General features: G+C 31.8%; 4 protein-coding genes and 2 long non-coding RNA genes across 6 annotated transcripts; 4 read left to right on the plus strand and 2 right to left on the minus strand.

Annotated features, from left to right (window-relative positions):
- Nucleotides 1-1237: 1237 nt before the first annotated feature.
- LOC137816328 (synaptotagmin-2-like) lies at nt 1238-6466 on the minus strand. Its single transcript, XM_068619423.1, has 12 exons — nt 6023-6466; nt 5310-5408; nt 5148-5198; nt 4916-5039; nt 4119-4237; nt 3876-3977; nt 3668-3742; nt 3472-3548; nt 3149-3395; nt 2312-2662; nt 1792-1923; nt 1238-1663 (listed from the first exon to the last, which is right to left on the minus strand). Exons 1-12 carry the CDS (start codon nt 6131-6133, stop codon nt 1535-1537), a joined length of 1617 nt encoding a protein of 538 aa, XP_068475524.1. The 5' UTR covers nt 6134-6466; the 3' UTR covers nt 1238-1534.
- Nucleotides 6467-7465: 999 nt separating this feature from the next.
- On the plus strand, nt 7466-10620 carry LOC137816322 (uncharacterized). Its single transcript, XM_068619417.1, has 7 exons — nt 7466-7751; nt 8233-8295; nt 8385-8464; nt 9034-9142; nt 9361-9520; nt 9852-10015; nt 10127-10620. The coding sequence occupies exons 1-7, from the start codon at nt 7749-7751 to the stop codon at nt 10475-10477; spliced, it is 930 nt and encodes a 309-aa protein (XP_068475518.1). The 5' UTR covers nt 7466-7748; the 3' UTR covers nt 10478-10620.
- A 937-nt stretch (nt 10621-11557) lies between these two features.
- LOC137816323 (uncharacterized) lies at nt 11558-13944 on the plus strand. The gene is made up of 5 exons (XM_068619418.1): nt 11558-11646; nt 11763-12106; nt 12652-12731; nt 12814-12872; nt 13368-13944. Exons 2-5 carry the CDS (start codon nt 11795-11797, stop codon nt 13670-13672), a joined length of 756 nt encoding a protein of 251 aa, XP_068475519.1. The 5' UTR covers nt 11558-11646; nt 11763-11794; the 3' UTR covers nt 13673-13944.
- A 1311-nt stretch (nt 13945-15255) lies between these two features.
- Nucleotides 15256-16112, minus strand: LOC137816329 (uncharacterized). The gene is made up of 2 exons (XR_011081789.1): nt 15973-16112; nt 15256-15555 (listed from the first exon to the last, which is right to left on the minus strand). It is a non-coding gene; the product is annotated as an uncharacterized lncRNA (long non-coding RNA).
- On the plus strand, nt 16001-16768 carry LOC137816330 (uncharacterized). The gene is made up of 2 exons (XR_011081790.1): nt 16001-16140; nt 16240-16768. It is a non-coding gene; the product is annotated as an uncharacterized lncRNA (long non-coding RNA).
- A 3634-nt stretch (nt 16769-20402) lies between these two features.
- LOC137816331 (ABC transporter B family member 13-like) lies at nt 20403-26655 on the plus strand. Its single transcript, XM_068619424.1, has 10 exons — nt 20403-20747; nt 20875-20929; nt 21587-21762; nt 21854-22054; nt 22230-22489; nt 22631-22944; nt 23272-23495; nt 24009-24798; nt 24891-25132; nt 25261-26655. The coding sequence occupies exons 1-10, from the start codon at nt 20490-20492 to the stop codon at nt 26482-26484; spliced, it is 3744 nt and encodes a 1247-aa protein (XP_068475525.1). The 5' UTR covers nt 20403-20489; the 3' UTR covers nt 26485-26655.
- The last annotated feature ends 831 nt before the right edge of the window (nt 26656-27486 follow it).

Below are 27486 nucleotides of genomic sequence, written 5' to 3' on the forward strand. Positions count from 1 at the left end.
AATTTGAGATACTTGCAAAATTAAAAAATAATTTAACAAATAGTGCAATAATTAGTCGTTTTTATAATATTGAAGTAGTTACTAATAAGTAAAAAAAAAATAAGAATGATAAGAAATAATGTATTAAAACATAAAAGATAATTAGTTAAAAGTTCCTAAAACATCCTAGTTTTACCTGAACAAATATTTTTGTGTTTATAAAAAATAACTTATAACCTAGTTAAATAAGTTAATACCTAACTTATTAATCTTATCAAACACAGTCTATATCATCATCATAGAATAATCTACAAATTTTAACTAAATAACTTATAACCTAGTTAATTAAGTTAATACCTAACTTATTAATCTTATCAAACACACCCTATATCATCATTGTAGATTAATCTACAAAATTTAACTTTAACTGAATAATATGATAGGTATTAATTTTAACTATATTAGCTAGTGATTATTCACATTATTTAAAAATAAATAAAGAAATTAGTTGTTTGTGATGTTTTTTATTAGTGATTTATGAAAAATTGGAACTTAATATGGGTGATTAATTTAGGTAGTCAATTATAGTATATTAGATTATTAACATTGTTATTAAGAATATTTAACAACATCTTTAAGAGTTTACAGCATCTATATATATGTAGATGTTATGTATGTAGAAATATTGATGATTTCTTAAATACACTGTGAAATTATTCTTTTGAAAATGTCTCCTTTTATTTATCAAAGTTAGTGTTATATATATTTTAAAGATATAATGTTTTTAGTGACAATTTTTATGATAAAATGAATATGTATTATTCTTTGAAATACATAGTGTGGTTTTAGATTTTATTTTAAAGGTTTAATGATTGAACTTTGAGCATACTTATATTAATCTTTTGAAAAATGTTGACAAATAGCATGAAGAACAAATCAATCAATCAAATTTAAATATAATTTATTTTTTAAGTCTTTAAGAATTGCTTGAATCTTAAAAGCAATGGTTAATTATCATAAATAAATAATTTATTATTATAAGTGGATAATCAAATAATATAGACATGCCTCAAACATACACCCCCATTTAATCATTGTTTCTAAAAACAATTAATTAAATGAAGCAACAAGTGTTAATAACCACTTTCTACTTGAATAATTAATTATATGTAATATGTTATATCTAATAGATTATATAAAATAGACTATATATAATATATATCATATGAAACAAATTGTATTCTGGGTGGACACAGTGTTTTGCATTTTGCAATCTAACAATAACAGTATTAACTATATGTTACTGTTACTTTATTTGCATAAACAAGATGAACAGAACTTAAATATCAGTAGAATGGACTCTCTGGTGTTATTCTGTTTATCAACAATAGAATAGCAACACTTGGTATTTTCTCAGTGTCTCAGAGATTCATCAAGTTTGAGAGGTTTCATCAAACCTTATCAGAAGAAAGAGTGCTTTACAGAATTATTATGTACTTTGGAAATTTGTGAGTGCAATGCAATTATATGCATCTGGTACTACCCAATGCCATCATCAGGGTGTTCTCCACTGAAGCTCAATTTGAATCCTTCCATTTCTTGAGTCAATAAGATGATATTTCTCGTTGATTCTCTTGTTGTTAACAACATCAGACAATTTTATCTCCACGTAGCCCAAACTTTCCTGATTAACAAGGTTTAAAGAAAAATTATAATTTGACAACCCAAAGAGTTTTTATAAATGAATTTATGGATTTTCTTAACATACTCTTAGGATAAAGATGAAATAATCTTAGAATAGTGCATTTTTACCTTAGGATGCAGAAGGCCAAGCTTTGAGGAGACACTTTGCACTTCAACATGTAGTCTCTCATTAGCAGGAGGTTCCTCAAGCATAAATTCAAACGATTCACCCCATCTTGGATCTCTATTTTTCTTTACATGCTGTAGAGTTTTGTTCCGAGAAATAGTCAAATTTTATGCTACATTCAAACTCTAAAAAAAACTGATGCAGCAATCATTGGAGAGGTTTATTTATAGTAGTTGAGTTCAGTAAGAAGATACACATGGTGCTTTTATGCACAAGGCAAAGATACATCATAAAATATGAGAAAATGGTTATTTTCCTGTTTCAAGTGAGGAAACATAGACACCTTAATGACAGGAAAAAAAACTATAGAATGATGACAAGAGATATGATAATAGATCAAAGTTGACTATATATATGAAAAAATCAGAACTAATTCTCCCTATTTGGTCTAGATACAAAATGGGTACTTGTGGAAATAAGCAAATAATGGAAAACCAATCAAAAGTAATCGGTGTATAATACCTTGGTTTTTCTCTCTTCTCCTTTAAAAAGCAGCCGTGCAAAGGGATTTGTGTGGTGTTTTCCTTCAACATCTTCAGCTTCATGGACTGTAACAACAAGTAAACCACCATTGGCAGGTGTTCCTTCAGGAGCCTTTTCTATTCCATTGGAGTCTTCTGCATTGAGAGGTAACTCATCCACCTTAAAGGGTTTGTATAGAACTTCTACAGTGAGCTGTCCACGTGACTTCTCATTCTCAGGATCATTGGGGTCCATGGTCTTGAGTAAATCAAGAGTCATTACTTTTGGCTCATCAGGAGTAATCTCTTTCAATGGAATGGCATTCATTCCCATTTTTTCATGCTTTCCAATCTATGCAAAAAAGAAAGAAAAATCATGACTGAAAATGAGTAATAGGAAACTTCCTATCTATGAGCATAGACACGGACACATATACTGATACGACACGGAGATACATATAATCTCTAAAATATAGGACACGGAGACACATATCTATATATTGTATAATTATGAATTATATCAATTGAGAATAAAGATTTATGTGCACAAATATATTTCAGTTTTTTTTAGCAGAAAGATGTTTTTTATGATTGATTAAAAATGATTTATTCCTTATTTTTATAATCATAATAAAATTTTATAGAATAAGTTTGAGTTTTTAGAAAACTAATGTATTTCTCTTTTTAAAATTTGGTTAAAACCGTGCTAGAATTGTGTTCGATACGTGTGTGTATGCAATGAAAATATTCTTCAGTCTTGAGAGTTCATGAGAGTGTCATAAAAGAAGTCTGAAATCCAGTTTTATGAATCTAGAATTGCTTCTTTAAGACTACTTACCTGCTCCCAATCATAAACAGTTAGATCCAAGACCTGAGATTCTGGATCTTTGACAACTATATTGAATTCCTCATTCCATTCTGGATTCAAATTCTTGTATTTCACGGTTGTTTTCTTTGAAGGAAGTTTCTCTTCTGTGAGTTTGAGTTTCACATAAGGGTCTGATGCCCCTAGTAGATCTTTCTTCTTAAGCTTCTCTGCTCTCACAACTTTCACATGAAGGATTCCAACTGGCACTTTCATGGCCCTGATCACAAACCAAACAAAATTAGCTAGTTCAACACTAATTTATAGGATTGATGAAAGGATGAGATTATACATACTTTGTTGGATCCATTATTTGAACCTCCAAGGCCTTGGGCCATAGATACATTTTTGCAACTTGATCTTTAATGGTTTCCTGAAAGGAAAAAAAATGAGGAAGAGAAATCAAAACTAAAACTTTGTCAGCAGAATAATGACTAGTAGGCATAAACAGTTATTTAAAGTTTAGAAGACATGAAAGTGCTATATGCTTACCTGGACAATCCTATAAACACCAGGAATAGACATTACATCAGCTCCAAAAAGTTTTAGTCCAAAATCAACATGAGGCTTCAATCAAGAGATTCAAGTCAACAAAGAGGAAGAAGAGGCAAAAATATCAGAACATAATTGCATAGATTATATTTGTCCTTGTAAGAGCTACAATGAAATTTAGTTATAAGGAGTTTGACATCACACACACCTTCTCCATGAGAGACACGTAAATATTGGCAAAACATGGAAAACTTGGAACCAAAGGCTTCAGAGTTATACGAGGAGCAGCAAATACTTGAAGATCAACAACCTGAGATTGTTCAGAAGGATAAATACTCCTTATGGGGTGAGAACAAAGTGTATGAATATTACTTGAAAACTTTAAAAACTGCCAACACAGTTTAAACCATACATTCTATTTTCAAAAAGGTCATGAAGTACTAATATATACCTGAACAGTGGCTCGAAGCCCAAATGCTTTAACTGCAACAGTAATATTAGGATTCCCAGCCCACTTCACTGATGGTTCCATAATCAACTCCTTTTCATCAGTAGTGTAGACTTTCATTCCTGGCATATATTCAGAAGAAAATTAACATCAATCAATCTAAATTTCTTATATTACCTGAAAGAGTAATCAGGGACAAGTGTAAAAAAATATGGAACCATGAAACTTCATGTGACAATGATTTCATTTTGTAGTTTGAACTGGTTAGGTAGAAAATGTGAATGCCGATAGGCCGAAAGAAGATATGGATAAGTGTTAACGTGAGTGAAAATATTACGTGAAAAGTCACACAAATATCAGTATTAATAAGGAACACTTATAAATACATGAATAAAGTTAATTAAGTATAAAAATCCATTAATGTGAGATAAACAAAAAGATTATAGTGATGTGACAGTCCTATTAGCATAATATAAATAGATAGAATGTTTAGTTTAGTTTTTGGTTTTTCTGAATGCTAATTAAGACAAAACACTGACTTAAATGATTCTGCAGGTATCATATCACACGTCGAGAGGAATTACAGTAAACATGAGTGATCGAGAGAGTAGACATGAACGGAGGAACAGAGGCATTGAAAGACCGAAAGGACGAAGTGAAGGCGAGTTTGGAAGACCCTCTATCCCATATATACTTAGTGCAAGTACACAGTTCAAGCAATATCTGTAACACTGTACATACCAGATTCATGTCTACTCATACGTAATACTCATGTTCTGTGTGGAGAGAGAGAGATCAACCTTGAAAAGTTGGTGGCAGACAACCCAAGCTAAGTTCTTCAAATTCAACTGAATCAATTTTGTACTTTGGAATTTGCTCAGCAATAATGGGCTTTGCTATACTCCTTGCAGTCTTGCAAATTGCCTATGAACATTGAATTGTAGGTACTGAAAATTGCTTAACAAAGTAGTTGCACAAACACTACAAACATGAGAGAAATTTTGAAAATCAATAAAAAGTGTGCATAGGTACCTTGTCCAGATAAGGCCACATATACTCAATGAATTTATTGAGCCAGTCAAGCTGCAAACATAAAAGTATTATTAATTTTCTGTAGAACATACAATGCATTTCTGGTTCAAAGGATAAACACTTGTACATAGGGTATATAACTGTAAAGAATAACTAACATACACGGTCATAATCTGGATTTTTAATCCAAGAGGGTATCTCTGGAAGCAGCTGCTGTAGAGTTTTGGGATCTATCTCAACCAAGGGTTGAATTATTGGATCCTGAAATCAAGCATGCCATAATTTGAAATGTGAGACAATAACTAAAAGAGTATTTCAATACAATGTCAGTTCCCTTAAACATAACACTATCTGGTCCTTTGTGTTTATCTAATTTGAATTTGTCCACCTTAAAATACCCCTCTTTCTCCAATGGTGAGTTTCAGCTTTCTTAGAAATTCCTCTAAATGTTCCAAAACCAGGAAATACTACAGCAGAAAGTTTACATGAAAAAATGGGATAACAAAATTTGTCCCAGAGAAAAGCAAATTTAGTTGTATTCAAAACAACAATTACATTTTCCTCAAGGTAGAACCTTCATTACAACATACTTCATCTACAATTAATGTCATAAGATCATAGTTCAGGCTACAATCATACTCAGAAAAAAAAAACCAAGACCAGAGAGTGAAGTGAATCTTATATGACAAACATCTAAACATATTTCCTATTCCATGAAGAAGGAAGACATTCTGTTTTTATCAAAGAAATCTACAGTATTAAAGCTTATGCAAATAAATAAATAAAATGTAAAAACCAGAAGTTAGCTTTCAAACCAAAAATTTAAGAAAGAAACAATAAACAAGAGAATAATAATAGAAAGAAAAAAACTGAACCTTAACATCAGTTGGCTGGAAGTATATGAACAAATAGTAGCCAACCACTAGCCCAATGGAAGTTCCCACTCCAAATCCTAAAGAACTTGTTATAGTGCTAAAAAATCCCATCTTCAATATCTTTGTCTATGGCTGAAAATTTATTTGTACTAAAATGTGGAAAACAGGAAGAGAAATAAGGGAGTTAAGTTGTTTCCATAACCAAAGTGGAAGCATCCAAATCAATAAATGCTTTCAGTGAGTAACCCTCCTAATGTTGTGGATGAGAGTATATTCATTTTGAGTGCCAATGAAAAAGTGAGTGGAAAAGACAAAGATGTTGAATATCTTAATGTTATGATACAAGTGCAATAAAGAGGCTTGAAACAAGTGGCTAATAAAGACCTTGTTCAACTCCCACTTGATCCACACAACAGTTGCTGATAAAGAAACTTGTAACCGCGTGAGATGGCACTTAGTGTCGGTAAGGTCTATTTCTTCAGATCTTTTGAAATACTACCAAGTTTTCAACAGGGTAGATGTTGTTAACTTGGACGATAATAATGATCCAACAGTGAACCATGTTCATCAGAAACAAAAACAAATGCCTTAAAGTGGTGCAATAAAGTCAGGTCCCACATCGCTTGGTATTTTGTTTGGCCTTTCGATGTTTTAGAAACTGATAAAACACTAATGCTTTACGTTATCTTCTTACCCATCTATCAATATTCCATAAAGTAACTGTTTAATGTTTAATAAAAATATACGTTTTCAATATTTTAGAAACATAAAAGGTGTCTTTTATTATAGAATTAATTTATAAAATATTGTTTTAAAGTTGAAGTGGATTAATCTAATTATTTTGAACTTACACCTAATTAGTTTTGGAAAATTTAAAATTATCCTTCGTTCTAGACATGGAAATTTGAAATTAAAAAATACATTTTAGAAAAGAACATTTGAAATAATTTTTTTGTATTTTAAATCTCATAAATGATTCAACCTATTTGTGTTCACTCCGCAGGAGATTTTCTTCCTGCAACCCATGGTTTTTCCGAAAAAGACCTTTCTACCCTTAATTGAAAAAAAATAACTACTTTTAAGTTGTTATATATAAATAATGATATATTATATTATTAAATTTTAAAAAATAGTCCAAGATTATCAATTTGAAAACATTATTTTGAGATTTATCTAATCATAATTTTATCTTTAAAAATATCTTTAATTGATTTTGAAAGAAAAATATTTACAAATTATCTTAATTTTGACTCATCCTAAACTGATCTGAACATTTACAAATAGTCTTTTTGGATTTTTTTTTTCATAATAACTAAGAAAATGAAAAAATTATTAAAAATAAGTTGTTATATATAAATAATGATATATTATATTATTAAATCTTAAAAAACTGTTATCTCAAGTGCAAGATTATATAAATAAGTCTTTTTGTTTTTTGTTCACAGATCATGTAAACCAAACTCTCATAATAATCCAATTTTCCCTCTAATTTTACCAGCCTTTACGAAACGTTGTCGTTTTGACCCCACAACCCCAATTCCCAAAGTTATTGTTACTTAATCGGGTTAGCATATTACCCGACCCGAAAGACTCGGCAAATACTATTTATATACAATTACACCTTACAGAAACAAATTTTGTTTATTCCGATCGAAATTTTCTGATCAGTGAAGAATCTTAGATTCCGCGGGAAAAGCTTCATAGTCTCTGAAGAAGATAAACAACAATGGTGCGAGTTTTGTTATTTTTAATTTTTTTTTTTACGTTTTCTAGTCATACGATCACGTTTAGGGTTTGTTCTATTCCGTGCCTCTTAATTTCTGGATTCGATTATCTATCTTATGTTTGGATTAGGCTGTTTCATTTGTGTTCTTGTTTGTTGTGTTGAGAACCTTTATTAGCAGTATTCTAATCTGTATATTGAAAATCCTTCGTTTTCACGGTCAAATTTTGTAAAAGGGAAAAATAATAGGCATATTGATAGCCGTAAGCTAATAGAACATGTTTGTGGCTAATATGCATGTGTATTAGTGTTTGATAGAACTGTTTTTTCTGCTCTCGTAAGACAATTGATTGGTTTTGGCTTAATGGTTGTCTGTTTTAATTATGTTTCTTGGCTTAAGAGGGACTTGATGCTTCTTATGAATTGGCCTATTTGTTGTCTGCTAATTTCCTGGTATACTGAGTTTGCTTTCATTGGATTGTTACAGTCTTCGCTTGCGGCTGCTAGAGCAGACAACTTTTACTATCCTCCAGAATGGGAACCGAGTCAGGTATGTTTGAATAACAGGTGTCATTAAGCTCTCATGTAACTCAAAAGTTGTCAAGTATCAAGAGACTAATACACTTTCTTCCTTTTCAGGGTTCACTGAACAAGTTTCATGGTCAGCATGCCTTGCGGGAGAGGGCGAGAAAACTAGATCAGGGTATCCTGATTATAAGGTAATCAGAAGTAGCTACAGAAACCATTTAGTAATATTAACTGTCTGCCTTTGGTGAATAAGGATCCCAATTATATGTCCCACTACAATATCTTTCTTGAAGTTCTATAGTCTGGAAAAGTAAATGATAGATGAATGTGAATGACAAGCCTGTGTAGTATTTGATGCATTTTTTATCAAGCACATGGACAAACTATGTGCAATCAGGTGTACAAAATAACAAAAATTGAAAGTATTTTGATAGATGCTATGAATTATTAGCTTGTTCTAATGAAGCTTTGTGATTGAACTGAATCTGTATAAAATAATACATGCTTGAACTTGTTCATGCAGATTTATAATATTTGTCCCTACTTATATACTGTACTTTGACCTTCTTTAGTCGATGTCGAATAACAATATGATAGATATGAGATACCTAAACTTGTCTGGTGTATATGGAAGCTTTGAAAATTGTTGTGAAATGTCTCATTCATCTAACTGTTTTTAAATTGGTTTGCTAAAGATACCAAGTTGATATTGTTTTTCTTTAATATTTAGTTTGATATTAACTAGCTAAACTACTTTCAGATTTGAGATGCCTTATAATATATGGTGTGGAGGATGCAATTCAATGATTGCAAAGGGTGTTCGGTTCAATGCAGAGAAAAAGCAAGTTGGGAATTATTACTCAACAAAGGTATGTTAAGGTTGACTACAAATGCATCTGAATTTAAATTATTTTTTCAGTACATGTGATTAATTCTATGATTTTGGTATTTAAAGGGTGGACCTGATATAACTTGCAAATAGTTATATTTTGTTTAGTTTGCCACTATTATGTTGGTGTTGATTACCATTTTGTTTGATTATATATTATTTTGTCCCTCATCTAATACTTGTTTATTGGTCCTTCAGATATGGAACTTCACTATGAAGTCTGCTTGCTGCAAACATGAGATCGTCATTCAGACTGATCCTAAGAATTGTGAATATCTCATTATTAGTGGGGCCCAGAAAAAAACTGAAGATTTTGATATTGAAGACGCCGAAACTTTTGAATTGCCTGCCGATGAAGGTGTATATTACAGTATTAGTGAAAACTTCTCAGCAATATATGTTTACTTCAAATTTAAGATTTTGATATTGAGGATGCCAAAACTTTTGAATTGCATGCCGATGAAGGTGTGTATTACAGTATCAGTGAAAGTTTTTTTAGCAGTATGTGTTCTCTTCTGCTAGCCTGAATGTGTTAGTGCATGCAGTCACCAACCTTGGTTTAGAAGCTGGAAGAGCATTCTATCAGGACCCTAGTGGCCAATGGCTGTCTTAATGGATTGAATGTTTTCTTTAGCAAACTGAAATGTTGTGGTTAGTTAGCTAACTATCTTCATATTTAATTTTTTTAGAGAGGGGTAAGCTTGCAGATCCATTTTACCGCCTTGAACACCAGGAAGAAGACTTGAAGAAAAAGAAGGAATCTGAACCAGTGCTTGTACGTCTCCAGAGGCAGTCTGATACCAGGCATTCAGATGACTATGCTCTCAATAAGACTCTACGGGCCCGGCTAAGAGTATACTCCTTGGCTCATTTTAACCCTTGAGTATATTGTTTCTTTTGTAAATAATATTGCCAACCTGCTCTAAACAAAAGAAACATTATTTAATACTGTCCATTTTCTCAGAGTCAGAAGAAAAGAGTTGCTGAAGAAGAGAATGCTTCCAAGAAAAGAGGCCTTGGCATAAGACTTCTACCAGCTACTGAAGAAGATTCTGCCACAGCCAAAAGAGTTAAGTTTCCAACTAAGTTTGACAAGAATAGGAAGGACAAGAGGGCACTGATCAATGCCGAATCCATCTTCTCTGGAGTGTCTGTGTCTGATAAGAGAAAACAAGAGCTAGAATCAAAAAGAAGAAAAATTTGTGCAAGTTCAGCCTCCAGGCTTCTAGCTGGTAGCTTTAAGCCATCATCATGGTCACAGGCTGCTATGCTATCAGGCAAGAACAAGGGAGCTTCGATGACTGTAAGACGCTAGAAAGCTAAAACACGTGTGTGACTTTGGACTTGGCAATGGGCATTGGAACTTTGTACATAACAGTTGCTTTGCTTGTGTTAACTTTGAACTATGTTTTCCGTTGTAAACCAATTATGAATATGTTAACGGAAACATATTTTCCATCTTTCCCTCCCCTCAATAGACTAAGAAAGAATAGTTTGATATTTTATATACATATTTTTTATTTAGAAAGAAAATAAAATAAATTAAACGTTGTATTTATCTTACACATTTAATTAAAGAAAATTGTGTTAGTACCTTTCTTATATGTAATTGATTCCATGAATTAAATTTGGTTTAGAAAAAAATATTTTTCTTTTTAAGGTTTTTCTATAATTTTTTTAAATAAATTATGCTGTTGACTTGTTTGTCTTTCTCTTGTAAATAACATATTATTATTATTAAGATAAAAAATATATTCAGTATCTCAATAGTGAGTAGGAAAAAAAATATTATTGATAAAGAGTTGATCTCTTGATGAAAAAAAAAAGCAATCATTAATGCCACATAAACAGGGTTAGCAAATCCTGAATGTGTTCAATTAATTAACAAATCATTTTATTTGTTGTTTCTAAAATTCAAATAATTACTTCCAATCAAAGAACCCTCTATACAGTAAAAAATAATTTACCTATACCATATCTATAGTTTATAATATTAATAAAAGATATTTTTTTCTCTTAATTACCTTTTGAATATACATAATCTCTTATTATTTTACTTTTTAATTAACTTTTTTTAAAAGTTAAATAGTTATCTATAATAAAAAAACACTTATACAGGCATTATTTTTAAAGTTAAATAAAAGAGATTTTTTCTCTTAATTACTTTTTCAATATGCATAAACTCTTATTATTTTACCTTTTAATTAACTATTTTTTAAAGTTAAATATTTATCTATAATAAAAAACACTTATACAATAAAAATATTGCCTACAATAAAACTATATGTTTATTTATAATTTAATGACATTTTTTATTTTAATAATTATTATAATGATACATTTTTTTATCTTTTGTTGTTATAAGAAAAAAATGAAATAGTAATAATAATAATTCTAGGGTTCATTCTTCCAGACATAGTGTAAATCCTGTTGCACCTCTTTCTTCCGCTGCTCTTCTACCGCTCAATTCTCCAGTCACTTCGTGTAATGCTCCAGCAATTTCACTCTTCGCGTGTACCAATTTTAGCAATCTATTCTAATTTTGCGTTGATTTGTTAGTAGTTATTTTGCTAAATCAGTTTTCATTTTCTTCTTGCAAGCTCGTTTCTTTTCCTCATTCTCCGATTCCACAATGCAAAGGGTATACACAAACTCCACAATTTGGAGGAGCATAGCCTCTAAGATCAGAAAAAACCTGTTTTCCATCAACGACCATTTTGCTGTGCGGTCTTTCTCTGCGGTTCCCCTTGCAGCAGCCGCTGCGAAATTGCATCAACCGGATATTCCGTGCGATTTCCAGAAATGGGGTTCAATTGGATTCTGTAGAACGTCGAAGTTCGCCTCTGGGTTCAACCCTCTGCAACCGAAACCGTTGGATACTATTGTAGATGTCCACAGACTGAAAGATCGATATCCTGAAGATATTGCTTCTATTTGGGATGATGTAATGTCTCATTGATTACTTGTTCTTATGCCATTTAAACTTGTTGACTTGTAGACTGTGTTATGTCTGAAGCTGCTGGAAGAGTGATACAAGTAGAATGAATTGAACTTCTTTCATAACTCAGTTTACTTAAGCTTTTCTTATGGTTTTAAGTGAAACATATTTTTTTTTTGGTTTTGTGCTTGCCACTTGCTCTTCTTGTTAGATTTGTTCAGGTTTTGGTGAGTTCAAAAAAAATTGGAGTAAATAAGTAGGATATAATCTCTAGGAAGAATGGAAAAGGAAACAACAAATGAAAATTTGGGCAGTTAGTTGATCAATGGGAAACAGGAGGCCTTTCTTGTGTGTGATTAGTATGATATAGGCAAAATGTCCATGATCATATAGAAGTATGGTGATGATCTCTGCTGTTCTTCTTTGTGTGGGCCTCTAGGATTTTCCTTTGAACCTACTTTTAGTTTTGTTGCTCTTCTTATGTATTATTTATTCATATATGCTTTTGTTATTGTATCTTTAAATATATGGTTTGACTGATTTTATTTCAGTATCACATAGGAAGAGGTCATGTTGGAGCAACTATGAAAGCAAAACTTTATCACTTGCTGGAACATAGAGCTTCAGAATGGTATTTATTTATATCAATATTGATACTATGAATTTGTGGTATTCTAGATTTCATGTTCTCAACTTTCTTTTATCCTTGGCAGCCGATATTTTGTGATTCCTCTGTGGAGGGGAAGTGGATACACGACAATGTTTGTTCAAGGTTTGACAAAAAAATACTTATTTATTTGTTTGTAAAAATTAATAATTGTTTTGAATTAAAACTATATCACACTTGATTGATGATTTGTATTTGGGAAAGATGGAAATGTAAATATTATTTCCCCAGTTTATGTAGGTATTATAATGATATTATCTATTTGTTGGATGTGAGTATGAGAGAACTTGAAAGGCTGAATGAAAAAGAAAAAAGATCATTCTAGGAAACTGTTGAGGTTGTTGGATTAGATGGAAAATTGGAAAGACAGACAAAGATGGACTAGGAGCACAAGTATCTCTTATGAAAGAGAGTCTGAATATCGTGGGTAGGATAAATTGGGGAGATTTTAAGAATGATTCTTCCTCTTTCAAATCTTCTCCTACTTATAAAAATTGGAATGTATAAAACATGTCGGAACAATGATTTATTTCTTCTGATTGTTTTCTTTTTCAACATTTTCATTGTTGTCTCACATACATATTCATTATTTTGTTGTAGTCCAGACGCCACACATGATTTTTACAGGTCTTGAAGATTACAAGGCCAGGGGAACACAAGCATCTCCCTACTTTACAGTCTCCTTTTACACTGAATTTGCAGAGAGCAAGGATTTAGTACTGATCCGAGGGGATATCGTATTTACCAGCAAGCTTACTGATTCCGAGGCAGAATGGCTTTTGGAAACTGCTCAGTCTTTTTATTTGAATGATACAAGGTACAAGCTGGTTGAGAGGTTCAACAGAGAGACACGTGATTTTGAGTTCAAAGATGTCTTGCAAATATTGAACATGCCTATTTTGTAACCATTTTAATTGAACAACTGCTAAACTAAACAGCAGTAAAGCAAAAGCAGAAGGGTGGATTTGATCATGGATGAAATTGCAAATGAAGGATAGGAAGAACAGTTTTTCATCATCTAATCATATTCTTTTTCATAAGGAAGGGTGTCTTGGACTGAGCTTCCTCTTATATTATATTTAGTCTTTGTTTTTCTTTCATGCTGATTCAATAAATAGATCTTGTATTGAACTTAAGGGCATGAAACAAAGCAATTCAAAAGGAGTTTATAAATTAATGTATCCCAGTGCTGAAGACTCTTCACTGTACAAAATTATGAAGAGGGTCATTGTGCAGAGTCTTTCTTACCATTGCAAATGCAAAGAGGCTGTTTCATATTTGTGATCATGACCAATTGATCACAAGGCACAATTTTACTGTTGGTTCACTCTTTCATATTTTATCTTGTTGAGATTCTAGGAAGCTTCCACTTGATGAAGCTTGTATATTTTGAGAATGGTATTTGATTCTAGAAGGATGTTAGGATACAGTGTTATTCCAATTTATACTTTGTGGATTGTACTCAAAGATGAATATATGTAGTTCTACAACTTAAATCATAACGGATTTATGTTAAAGAATTAAAACCATAACGGATAATCAAAAGTAAGAATGAAAATAAAAGTAAATTTATTTTTAAAGAGTTGTTTAATTTTTCTTAATTTCAAAAGATTAACATTTTCAAGAAGTGAATGCTAGTTTACTGCTACCTAAGATTATAAAATAAAAGAAAAATACATTTGTTAATAAAAAAAACAAGCAAAACCAATGATAAGTAATAGTGTATACAACATAAATTAAGAATAAATGGATAGTTGTCCATTTTTAAAATATTTTTATTTTCATTTTTACATTATTTTCAAAATTTAAAATCATATTAATTTGTTTAAATTATATTATTATTTTCTTATATTTTTTTAATAATGTATTCTTATGAATTTATTATGAAGTAGAAATAAAATAGATAAAATAAATTCTAATTATAATTGTTTTTATTTAATTACTATTTAAATTATCGTTCTATTCACAAAATGTTGAATATTTAAAAAAAAAGATGTAACAATATAACTATTTATAAATTGTAATTATATATTAGGTGTGATTTTGAAGAGAGTAAGTGGTAGACATGATGAAAGCGTGGCGAAAAGGATAGGGGGCAAAGGCACCGTCCTAACTCACAGCCATGTGACGATAAATAATATTATAAATAATGGTGTGGTTACTTCTCTACATCATTTTCTTTTTCTAATTTTTAACATTATTATGAAATATATATTTTACGTGTTGTAATTTTCCACTACAAATATTTTTCATCCTTTATATTTTATTTTAAATTTAAATACATTTTTTTGTATTTTTTTTTCTCGTAAAATTACCTCTTTTTCTATTCTTTGTCATTGCATTCCGTTATTTTATTTTTGTGAAGAAAAAAAAACTAATTACAGAGAGACTTATATAAACTATGTGCATTATTATTAATTCTATAGTAAAAAATCAATCTATTATATATAATTAAATGTCTACATACTTGCTAACTTTATGATAATTATATTAAAACCAATTTAATTTTCTTTTCAATTTAGAATATAAAAAATATTTATATTCCCACTGTATATGAATGATAATTAACCCTACATTTTTACATAAAATAAGACAAATAAACTAAAAAGTATGTCCACACACACTAAAGAAGTTATTAATCAGATCATCAAGTTCAAGAAATGAATCAACGGTCATGCTCTTCTGAACGGCTATTCCCAAGGACATAATCCAACGGCACTCAATACTCTGGCGGTCACCGTCCTACACTATTCTGTTCCGGTAACCGACCGCAGCAAACGGTGACTTCCTTTTAAACATTCCGAAATATTAATTAAAATATAAGAAAATTCTACGTAGATCCACTGCATGCATAGAAAATAACTACACAGATCCATTCATGTGATCAAAATCTTCTATTATATATAGGTTAAGTGGTTAACACTTACCAAAATTGTTCTCTTCATCTTTTCAATCTAATTGTTATTTTATATATATATTTGATGATTATATAAAAAAATTGTTTGTAAAACACATCTCACTAGATTAAAGAAAAGTGTTTAGAACAATAACATTTTTCTGAATTTATTTTGTTTTCTGAACCAAGGATCACATTTACTATTAAAGAGTCTAAACATGCAATTGCTTTAAAAGTTATTTTTGTCATTTATAATAGTTCTGCATTAATTACTCTTCTATAAATAAGGATTATATATAGAAAAGGTACCTTGTGTTGTTGTGGCAACAAAAATGAATGGTGTTTTGAAGCCACACCAAGATGAACAGAGAGTTTTTGCTGCCAACAACAAGCAAAACAGAATGAAAATCCAGAAGAAGAACAGCAGAAGCAAGTTCATGTCAAATCCTTGTGAGATCAATGTTGGAACCTATGCAGGTCTCATGAATCTTCCTCCTTCTTACCCATTTGAGTTGTCTTCTTCCTTTTACTGTTATCACCAAAAGCAGCAACCGCCACTGCTTCCTTTACCCACAGTTTCTGCAAGTGCTGTGAACAGGGGAAAAAACAGAGGCAAAGAAATTTCCAACAGAAAACCAAAGCAGAGCATGAGAGAGGAACTCACGAAGAAACCGACAATGGGGCTTCGTACAACTCCGGTGGCTTATACGTCGTCGTTTAGGTCAACGGCAGGGAAAGGATTTGGATATGGCACTGAAAACGTGGACTTTTCAAGTTGGGTGTTCAATTTGTCACCACCACCAAGCAGTTTGCCAGTGCCAAAGTTTTGTGTGAGAAGATCAAAGCTTAGTTGCAATGCAGAAACACATTGAAGATTAGTGTGTGGTAATTAATTAACCTACGAAATCTAAGAGTACGATGAAGTTTTTTTCCTTGTTGTTATCAATGGTGTTTACTTGTTTTGTTTGTGTGCACCATCAGTGTTTTTTAATCTGGGGCACACAAAACAATGAACTTTAGTTTCTTTTTAACATGTTACATTAATCAATTATGATAATAGTGAATCTTTCTGGTTATTTTAATGAGATTATGTAATTGTCCTGCACATGTTATAAGATATATGAAACTGTGCTGATGCATTTATTTTGTTTAGCTCACCATTTTTCATGATTTTTTTTATTTTGGTCTTTATACTAAAAAATGTATTTTTATATAAATAATTTTTATATTTTAATAGCTTCCTTAGATTTTATATTGTTAGAAAAACAATAAAAAAAGACAAAACTAGATAAAAAGATATCTCTTAATAGAAACTAGAATGTACAATTTTTTAATATAAAGATTAAAACGGAAAGTTAAAGAACAATTTATACTGAAAAATCATCCATATATTTTAACGGTCTGTTTTCATAAATAAGAATCATAGAAGTAATCTATAAGGTGCATTTGTTTTGTGTCTCACTTTTTTTTTTCTTAAGAAATAAGATATGCGTTTAAAGTGGAAAATATAGTTTTAGATATACATGTATGATTGACATGAAATTTAATAATTTAATGTTTCACTTTTAGATAAAGGCTCCAAATAAGTTTTCATATGATATTAAAATTATATATTTGAATATATAAAAAAATGTCTGAAAAAATAGAGGCTCAAATATCTTTAAAAAGTTCCATAAAAAATAAAAATTTATTTGAGAACCTAAACATTTTGAAACAAATAGTCCATTAATCTACTCTTACTAATTCTTAATTAAAGATCTGCACATGCATTTTAATATTCTCCTTCCTTTAAATTTTTTAAAAAAGTTGGTTAACCAATTAAAAGTTGAAAAAAATATAAAAAAATGTGTAAATTTAATTTAGATCTATAAAAAAATTGCCTTGCCTTTACCTATCTATTTAAAATTCTATAAAAAATTGATTTTATTTTAACTTTTACAAACTAGGTTCATATTGGATTATTATTATTATTGAATCGGGCCAAAATAGTCCACATTTAATTTGAACTAAAAAATAATATCTAAACCCCGGATTTTAGTGGGTTAGTTCAAAGTAACCAATTTTTTCATATATACTTATTTCTACTTTTGCTCATTTTTGTGTATGATTTTTTTTTTTAAATCATAAGTTTATTTTCGTGAAATTTGAGGTTTCCAAAATTAGGTTTTAAGAAAGTTGAAATTTTGAAGGGCGTTTGTTTAGCAAACAATTACCTTATTTTACCCGGTTGGGCTCTTAAATGAAAACAACAAAAGCCCAATCTGGTGGTTTCCCTTTCTTTTATTTCTAGCCCAATTTCAATTTTTTTATGTTGCTGTGTAAATTCAATGTTTGAAGTTACCATGGTAAGGAATTAGGGAAGGAGAATAGGCTGCTTCTTCCTGCACCTCCATACCTTCTTGTGCCACCTCCATAAATTTTTTGTATTCCAAAAATATCCTTTTCAATATTCCAGATTACATAATCCGAAAGTCTTTTTCTAGATTCAGAATTAGCTTCCGGATTATGTAATCCGGAAGTCTTTTGTGATTAGCTTCCGGATTACATAATCTGGAAGTCTTTTCTATACATAAGATTAGCTTCTGGATTATGTAATCCGGAAGCTTTTTTTCAGATGTGTTATTAGCTTCCGGATTACATAATCCATTATTATTTCAAATCTAAGGAGGTGAAAAAAAAAGATAGAATGGTATTTTCATATTTAATATGGGGGTGGCACAAGAAAGTATGGAGGTGTAGGAAGAAAGAGTTAGGAGAATAATGTATATTAAAAATTATAGTATTCAAGAAAAATATAAATTAGATTTTTAAAAGTCATAGATGTGAATCTTATTGATTACTAATGGTGAATAGTGGATAAAATCATATATCTTGATTCACATTATTTATGTATAAACTAATTTATACAAATTATTTCATATAATTTCTTTAAATTTATGTATAAGTTATTTAAATAAAGAAAAATGAATTTTGAATATAATTTCTCCTTCTTATGTTTCTCTCGTAAAAGTACATAGGAATAAATCTGAGCTATTTTTAGCAAACACATATAAGTGAATAAATAAAAGACTACACCATAAAACTTCATGTACGTGTATATTTCCATTAAGTGTATCATTTTTTCTATTTTCTTTAAATGCAATATATCTTCTAATAGAAATTCAGAAATTAATATCTTAAAATTAATTTAAGTGATAGACTCAAAAGATAAAGTTTTATTGAAGATTGAATAGTATATAGAAGCAAAAGGGGTTTAACATAGGTAGAAAGTTATGGAGCATTAATGTTTGACAACTAGATGTGAATGCAGAAAAAGGGCTCTTTGAAGTCAAACCCTATGTGACCAACAAAGTTTGAGCTAGTTAGAGAGAAAAGTCAATAACACACTTTATGAAAAAAAATTCACTAGGTAAAATTTATATAGTGTTATTCAATGGATCATATTAGTTACTCAGTTAGCTTCACAATTTATTGTGACTTAATAATAATGAGATACCTATATAAATGTTCTAATTTGTATTAATTAACTTTCTAATATATTCACATAAACTTTTTATTAGTTCGCAAACTATTTACTAATTTTGAGACACTAAAAAAAATCTAAATAGAAACCAATTTTTAGAGACCAAAATAATTAGTTACCATAGTAATTAAAATAGAGACCATTTTATAAACTAAAAAAGTTAGTTTCTAAATTAGTTTATATTATTTTCTATTTGTTGTTAAATAGTTTCTAAATTGGTATCCAAGGTTTTAACTACCAATTATTTAGTTTCTAAATTTGCTAGCAAAAACCTTGGTTGCTAATTAGATATCAATTTAGAAACTATTTAACAATAATAGAAACTAATTTAGAAATCAAATTTCTTTTTAGTTTCTAAAATTGTCTCTAATTTAGTTATTATTGTAACTAATTATTTTGGTTTTTACAAATTGATTTATATTTCATGATTTTCTTGTAGTGAGATGAGTAAGGATAAATTTATAATGGACAGATTCTATACAACTTCCAACATTATTATTTTAATATTTTTTATTATTTAATTATAAATTTACTATTTATTATATATATTTATTTCTAAATCTATTGTTAAAAAAATTATATACAACGTGAAACATTTCTCTTTTCAAATAGACTATAAAAATATGTTTTAATTACATATTTTATTATGTAGTATATATTTTTAGTTAAATTTTAGTAAGATTAACTTTTTTCAGTTTAGAAAACCAATTAAAAAATATAGTTTAGTGAATTAATTGAGTTTGATGTAATCTAAAAAATAACTTAGATAATATGCATGATAATTTGAGTTTGATTTTCATTTCCACATGAAAAACATCTCTTTTAGTTTGTGAATACAAAGTGCATGGTTCGAAGGAACCTTTCTGAACATCACAATCACAATCACAATCTCAATCTCTTTATGCTTATTTGTTGGAGGGTTACACCTACTACTTTGGATTAAAACCATCCAAATGATGGCCATTAGCAACCATAAATCAAGTGAAGTGACGAAGCTCATTGCAAAGAAAGCATGGCCTCATGAAGTGACAGGTAACATGATCAAACATGGTGCTCTTGGAACCACAAAATCGGCACAGAGGTTGTTGGCTCTATAATTAACGTTATCACCCCATGCAACATTTTTCCTATAACATAGTTATGAACCGAAGAGTTCGTTGGCATAGTAAAACCTTAACCACTTTGTATTTATTGGCGGGAATAGACTCAACAACACACACCAACCGTAACTTTAACATAAAACACACTGCAACTTTTTTTTTTTCTTTGATCTTTCTATCTTCTTCTTCAACATTCAAACACAATGGCAGAAGTGGAACTAGTTCCTGAACAAGGCGTGGCATCTAAAACGGACCAACAAACCAAAACTGAGAGTGTGTCGTTTTTTGGCTTGTTTGCTACTGCTGATTCAACTGACTGTGTCTTGATGTTCCTTGGAAGTGTTGGTTCGTGTCTCCACGGTGCTGCTCTTCCTGTTTTCTTCATTTTGTTTGGTCGCATGATTGACTCTTTGGGACATCTTTCCAATAACCCTCACAAATTGTCCTCGCGAGTTTCTGAGGTGCTATCACCATCTTTGCTACGTCCATGATTATAAACCATGAGACTCTAACGTGTTTGTGTTAGAGTTGTATGTTTTTTATGTGTATATGTGATGAAGTGAGTTTTGGCTTTTTTGTTTATTGCAGCATGCTTTGTATTTGGTCTACCTTGGAGGAGTTGTTCTGGTATCTGCTTGGATGGGTAAATCTTATAACTTGGACTTCATTTCTTTCTTTTTAAGAGTTCACACCTCAAGTCCGTCGCTAGAATCAATCGAAGCGGTGATTGATCATAACAATGTTATCTCAACGGAGTTGAGGTTGGAACCGTGACATCGTCTATGGATCGTAAACATTTTGGGACTATTGTTCCGATACTGTGACATCGTCTGTGGATCGTAAACTCTTTAATTCTTGAATTATTGTTCCGATACCGTCAATATAGTCTCACATCGCTCAAAAGTCGAGGTTAAGAGTAATTTATATACTCATTCTTTCTCTAACCCACTGATATGTCTTTTAAGGACAAAATCGTGATGAAACACCAACAATACCTCATACCTCATATGCACTAATTAATCCTAATGTGATGTTATATCAATGGACTTGAGGTTGGAACACTAAGTAATGATCCTAACAAGGGATAGTCTTTGTCATTAGCTAAGTAAAGTAACTCTTCTGATGCTCTTCCAAACTCTCTAACAGGTGATGTTAGAGTCTAGCTAGTTAGGTTTGAGTGGTAGTAGGAGTGCAGATTCTTGTCATTAGCCCTTTAACTTTTCTGGGTGTTCCTCAACAACCCTTTTACAGCATTAACCATATACTGAGTACATAATCACTTTTTACTACTATTTTTCAGGGGTAGCATTCTGGATGCAAACAGGGGAGAGGCAAACGGCACGTTTGCGTTTGAAGTATTTGCAGGCAGTGCTAAGGAAGGATATTGATTTCTTTGACAATGAAGCCAGGGATTCTAATATCATTTTCCACATCTCAAGTGATGCAATACTGGTACAAGATGCCATTGGTGACAAGGTGTGACAGTCAAAGAAGATGTGTTGTTTTAAGATTGCTGAGATTGGTTCTTTAGCTGATTAAATGCTCTTGTTTATTGTGCTGAATGCAGACAGGCCACACCATTCGTTACCTTTCTCAATTCATTGTTGGATTTGCCATTGGATTTATCTCAGTGTGGCAGCTCACACTACTCACCTTGGCTGTGGTTCCACTCATAGCTCTAGCTGGGGGAGCTTATACAATAATCATGTCTACTTTATCAGAAAAGGGTGAAGCAGCTTATGCAGAGGCTGGGAAGGTTGCAGAAGAGGTAAATAAACATATTTGGGAATTGAGATTTTGTTTAATAATATTTTTTTTTCATGTTATTAGAGATGATTGATTGTTGTTATTTGAGGTATAACGAAGTTGCATAATTGGTGTTTTATCCTTAACTATGCCTTGCATAACATATCTTTTTCTTTCCCAATGTTTGGGTGGATCAGGTGATTTCTCAAGTGCGTACTGTTTACTCATTTGTAGGAGAAGAGAAAGCAATTGGTTCATACTCAAAGTCTCTGGATAATGCTCTGAACTTGGGCAAGAAGGGTGGTCTGGCAAAAGGAGTTGGAGTAGGCTTCACATATGGCTTGTTATTTTGTGCTTGGGCATTGCTTCTATGGTATGCTAGCATACTTGTGAGGCATCACAAGGCAAATGGAGGAAAAGCGTTCACAACAATTATCAATGTCATCTTTAGTGGATTGTAAGTCCATTAGAAACTGGTAATTTTGTTCTGGATTACAAAGCTCCAACACTTCTCTTAAATAACGTTTTTAAATGACGTGTTCGTGTTGTATCAGTGTCTTTGTTACATAGTTACAAATTTGGCTTTTTCTCTTTGAAGTGCTCTTGGTCAAGCTGCTCCAAATCTTGGTTCCATTGCCAAAGGGCGTGCTGCTGCAGCCAATATCATGAACATGATTGCATCCGCTTCAAGCAATTCTAAAAGGTTGGATCATGGCACTGTTGTGCCACTAGTTACTGGTGAAATTGAATTTTGTGAGGTCTGTTTTTCTTATTCCTCAAGATCCAATATGATCTTTGAAAAATTGAGCTTCTCAGTGAGTGCTGGCAAGACTATAGCAGTTGTTGGTCCCAGTGGTTCCGGAAAGAGCACGATTGTTTCCCTTATTCAACGGTTCTATGACCCCACTTCAGGTAATTAATATTACCTTTTAAGAGTTGGTTTCCTTTGAAATTTCCATGGCCCTTTATGGGAAGTGGGAACAGATAGAAGAGTGATGATACATCAAGGTAGAGAGAAGAAAATGTAGGGACAAAATTAACTTACGCCAAACACTTTTTATTTAGTTTTTTTTCTTTTAAAAGTTTTCATGTTAGATATGATACCTCAACTAACAACATCATCTGCCATATGAAAAAAAGACCAAAAACTTTTTATTTAGTTATTAGTACAAACACCTTTTTTTGTGAATGTAGAGTTGAATATTTAGGAGGAGAGGTTAATGCATTAATTTTCACTAGGTAAGATCCTGTTGGATGGATACGACCTAAAGAATCTTCAATTGAAGTGGTTGAGAGAACAGATGGGGTTGGTTAGTCAAGAACCAGCACTATTTGCAACAACAATAGCTGAAAATATTTTATTTGGAAAAGAAGATGCAGACATGGATAAAGTCATACAAGCTTCCATGGCTGCAAATGCCCATTCTTTTATTCAAGCATTGCCTGATGGTTATCAAACTCAGGTTAGTTTTGCAGTATCTTCAAATGGGTAAATAAATACTGCTCGAATTTCTTCCAATTTCATAAGTATCTTCAACAGCTGCATAATATCTGTGTTCTACTAAACATAGAAAAGTCATCAAGTTTATCTTATAGAAGTCCTTTTTATGTTGATGGTTATGCTAATAATACATTACCGTCCACATTTTTTATACAATCACATTACCATTTTTAATACTATTATTTTAATATTTTTTATAACATTTAATTTCAAATTTATCTTTTATTACATTAAAAGTGATATATTTACAACTTGTATCAGTTTACAACTCCATTTCTTTACCTAAAATTTCAGTTATTTTGCATGAAATAACGAAAATATCTTTTTTTTCATATTATGAATCACAGGTTGTATAGTGAAACAGGTTATCAATATATCATCAATATATCAGTTATTGTATATATTTATTTCTAAAAGCCAAGAATAGTATAAAACTAGTTGTGAAACTATAATTTTCATTTTGTTTTTAATTCAGGTTGGAGAGGGTGGCACTCAACTTTCAGGGGGGCAAAAGCAGAGAATTGCCATTGCAAGAGCTGTGCTCAGAAACCCAAAAGTATTGCTTTTAGATGAGGCCACAAGTGCTCTAGATTCTGAATCAGAACTCATTGTGCAACAGGCATTGGAAAAAATAATGTCAGACAGAACAACAATAGTTGTTGCTCATAGATTATCCACCATACGCGATGTAGACACAATAATTGTGTTGAAGAATGGCCAAGTGGTTGAAAGTGGAACTCATTTGGAATTGCTGTCCAACAATGGAGAGTATGTGAATCTGGTAAGTTTGCAGGCATCACAAACCCTCTCAAACTCCAGATCAATATCTCGCTCTGAAAGTTCAAGAAATTCTAGTTTTAGAGAACATTCAGACAACCTTACCCTAGAGGAGCAGCTGATGTTGGACACAAGAGGAGAACTGCAATCAAGTGATCAGCACTTGCCATCAAAGACAACTTCAGCAGCTCCAACAATTTTGGATTTGCTGAAACTGAATACTCCAGAGTGGCCCTATGCAGTACTTGGGTCGGTAGGTGCAATATTGGCTGGCATGGAAGCACCTCTCTTTGCACTTGGAATCACTCACATTTTGACTGCATTTTATTCTCCTCAGAGTTCTAAAATCAAGCAAGAAGTAGATAGGGTTGCTCTTATATTTCTTGGAGTGGCTGTTATCACTATACCTATTTATCTACTGCTTCACTACTTCTATACATTGATGGGAGAGCATCTCACTGCCCGTGTACGTTTGTTAATGTTCTCAGGTACTTCATGGCTGCAAAAGCTTTGCTACTATAATCACATGCATTAACTTTTCTGGCATGAAAAACTCTGACCCTTTTAATTTACCTTGCAGCTATTCTGAACAATGAAGTTGCATGGTTTGATAAGGATGAGAACAACACTGGCTCACTGACAGCCATGCTAGCTGCGGATGCAACATTAGTGAGAAGTGCTCTAGCTGACAGACTCTCAACCATTGTGCAAAATGTAGCTCTCACTGTCACAGCTTTTGTTATTGGCTTCACATTGAGTTGGAAACTAACAGCAGTGGTTGTAGCATGCCTTCCCCTTCTCATAGGAGCTTCTATCACTGAGGTTAGCCTCATAACCCCACTTCACCAATGTTTTGCTCTTCTATGTTGCATATTTTAGTAAGTGATTCATGTATCATTCTTCAGTGCACAACCAACAGAAGAATAGCTAAGTTTAAATTATTTTTGCAGCAACTATTTCTCAAGGGGTTTGGAGGAGATTATAACCATGCTTACTCTAAAGCAACTTCTTTGGCTCGTGAAGCTATTGCCAACATACGAACTGTTGCTGCATTTGGCGCAGAAGATAGAATCTCAATCCAGTTTGCATCTGAATTGGACAAACCCAACAAACAAGCTCTTCTAAGGGGCCACATATCAGGTTTTGGCTATGGCATAACCCAGCTATTGGCTTTCTGCTCCTATGCACTTGGCCTTTGGTATGCATCAGTTTTAATCAAGAAGAAAGAGTCAAATTTTGGGGACATCATGAAGTCCTTCATGGTCTTAATCATCACTTCTCTGGCAATAGCAGAAACACTAGCTCTTACCCCAGACATTGTCAAGGGATCACAGGCACTGGGATCAGTTTTTGGCATTCTCCAAAGGAGAACTTCCATCACCCCAAATGATCCCAGCTCAAAGATTGTAACTGTTCTAAAAGGAGAGATAGAGTTTAGAAACGTTAGCTTCAAGTACCCTATGAGACCTGACATCACCATATTCCAGAACTTGAATCTCAGAGTCACAGCAGGGAAGAGTCTAGCAGTAGTGGGACAAAGTGGTTCAGGGAAAAGCACAGTGATTTCTTTGGTGATGAGATTTTATGACCCTGATTCTGGATCAGTCCTGATAGATGAATGTGACATCAAAAGCCTAAACCTGAGATCATTAAGGATGAGAATAGGATTGGTTCAGCAAGAACCTGCTTTGTTCTCAACCACAGTTTATGAAAACATTAAGTATGGAAAAGAGGAGGCATCAGAAATAGAGGTAATGAAGGCAGCCAAAGCAGCAAATGCTCATGAATTCATCAGTAGAATGCCTAAAGGGTATGAAACTGAGGTAGGTGAGAGAGGGGTGCAGTTGTCAGGAGGACAAAAACAAAGAGTTGCAATTGCTAGAGCCATTCTGAAAGATCCATGCATTCTTTTGTTGGATGAAGCCACAAGTGCTCTAGACACAGTATCAGAGAGGCTGGTGCAAGAGGCTCTAGATAAACTGATGGAAGGTAGAACAACAATTTTGGTAGCTCACAGGCTTTCAACTGTTCGTGATGCAGACAGCATTGTAGTGCTGCAAAATGGCAGGGTTGCTGAAATGGGAAGCCATGAGAGGCTCATGGCCAAACCTGGAAGCATCTACAAGCAATTGGTTAGTCTACAGCATGAAAAGCCAGAGCAAGAAGACCATTGATGAATTGCTCATTTGCAAGTTCCCATGTAAAAGGGTACTTGAAATTTTACAACTTGAATTGAGGCAAGGCCTAGTTTATTTTCAAGAGCATGCCTGAATGATGTATTTTTTTATACGACAATTGTTTTTTTTTTGTTTATATACATGAGCCCTGCGATAAAATTCAAAGCCTATGATGTTTTGTTGTAGAATTCAAAGCAATTTCTTTCTGTATTTGACAACCATTAAACCTTGTTCTTTCCTCAGTGAAACTTTGATAAAAAAAAATATCTTTAAATATGTATAATCTTTTAAAATATAGGACTGATACGGATTTATATATTATATAATTATAAATCATAAAAATTGATAAATAAAGATTTATGTGTACAAATATATTTTATATTTTTTTATAGAAAAATGTTTTTCATGACTGGTTTAAAATAATTTGTTCTTTATTTTCATAATCATAATAAAAGTTCATACAATAAATTTTAATTTAAAAAAAAATATATTTATTCTTTTTAAAATTATGTTATAATCGTGTTAGGATTGTAAAAAATTTAATAAATATTTTTTTAATTTGACATTTTACCACTGATATGTGTCCTATGAGTATTAGTCTGATATGTGTTTAACATAATCAACATTTTTTTAAGGTTTAAAATATAGGGTTTAGGATTGTGAGTTAAGGAAGATAAGATGACTTAACAAAGTTGATTGATATTCCTCCCAAAGATTGGATGGGTGTACCGTACATGACATATACGTTTGAGTGTTTCAGGTCGTTAGCCAGGATTTCATACTTGCACGTGCCATCGTCATAACTGAAATGCAACCGTATTTGATGCTGTTGTCAAAGTGGTTATTCAACAACCAAAAGAAAAGAAGAAACAAAAGGCAAGGAAGGAGCATGTTCAACCATCAAAAAGACTGTTGTTTAGTTCAGCCAACATTTAGTAGTCCAAATAAATATCACGTGATCGATGGATGAACACCGTTCGTTCTATGTGAAGTGTTTGA

This window comes from Phaseolus vulgaris, chromosome 1 (assembly GCF_000499845.2).
Source record: "Phaseolus vulgaris cultivar G19833 chromosome 1, P. vulgaris v2.0, whole genome shotgun sequence".
Classification (NCBI taxonomy): Eukaryota; Viridiplantae; Streptophyta; class Magnoliopsida; order Fabales; family Fabaceae; genus Phaseolus; species Phaseolus vulgaris.

What these genes read in the sequence shown, in the direction of transcription:
- LOC137816323 (XM_068619418.1), top strand. Translation starts at nt 11,795, where the DNA reads ATGCAAAGGGTATACACAAACTCCACAATTTGGAGGAGCATAGCCTCT. An exon ending in TTGCTTCTATTTGGGATGAT is followed by an intron (nt 12,107 to 12,651) that starts GTAATGTCTCAT and finishes ATTTTATTTCAG; the next exon opens with TATCACATAGGAAGAGGTCA. An exon ending in CACGACAATGTTTGTTCAAG is followed by an intron (nt 12,873 to 13,367) that starts GTTTGACAAAAA and finishes ATTTTGTTGTAG; the next exon opens with TCCAGACGCCACACATGATT.
- LOC137816322 (XM_068619417.1), top strand. An exon ending in CAGAATGGGAACCGAGTCAG is followed by an intron (nt 8,296 to 8,384) that starts GTATGTTTGAAT and finishes CTTCCTTTTCAG; the next exon opens with GGTTCACTGAACAAGTTTCA. An exon ending in CAGGGTATCCTGATTATAAG is followed by an intron (nt 8,465 to 9,033) that starts GTAATCAGAAGT and finishes AACTACTTTCAG; the next exon opens with ATTTGAGATGCCTTATAATA.
- LOC137816331 (XM_068619424.1), top strand. Translation starts at nt 20,490, where the DNA reads ATGGCAGAAGTGGAACTAGTTCCTGAACAAGGCGTGGCATCTAAAACG. An exon ending in TCTGGTATCTGCTTGGATGG is followed by an intron (nt 20,930 to 21,586) that starts GTAAATCTTATA and finishes ACTATTTTTCAG; the next exon opens with GGGTAGCATTCTGGATGCAA. An exon ending in GTTCTATGACCCCACTTCAG is followed by an intron (nt 22,945 to 23,271) that starts GTAATTAATATT and finishes AATTTTCACTAG; the next exon opens with GTAAGATCCTGTTGGATGGA.
- LOC137816328 (XM_068619423.1), bottom strand. Translation starts at nt 6,133, where the DNA reads ATGGGATTTTTTAGCACTATAACAAGTTCTTTAGGATTTGGAGTGGGA. An exon ending in TGTGGCCTTATCTGGACAAG is followed by an intron (nt 5,040 to 5,147) that starts GTACCTATGCAC and finishes CAATGTTCATAG; the next exon opens with GCAATTTGCAAGACTGCAAG. An exon ending in GTGTTTATAGGATTGTCCAG is followed by an intron (nt 3,549 to 3,667) that starts GTAAGCATATAG and finishes TTTTCCTTTCAG; the next exon opens with GAAACCATTAAAGATCAAGT.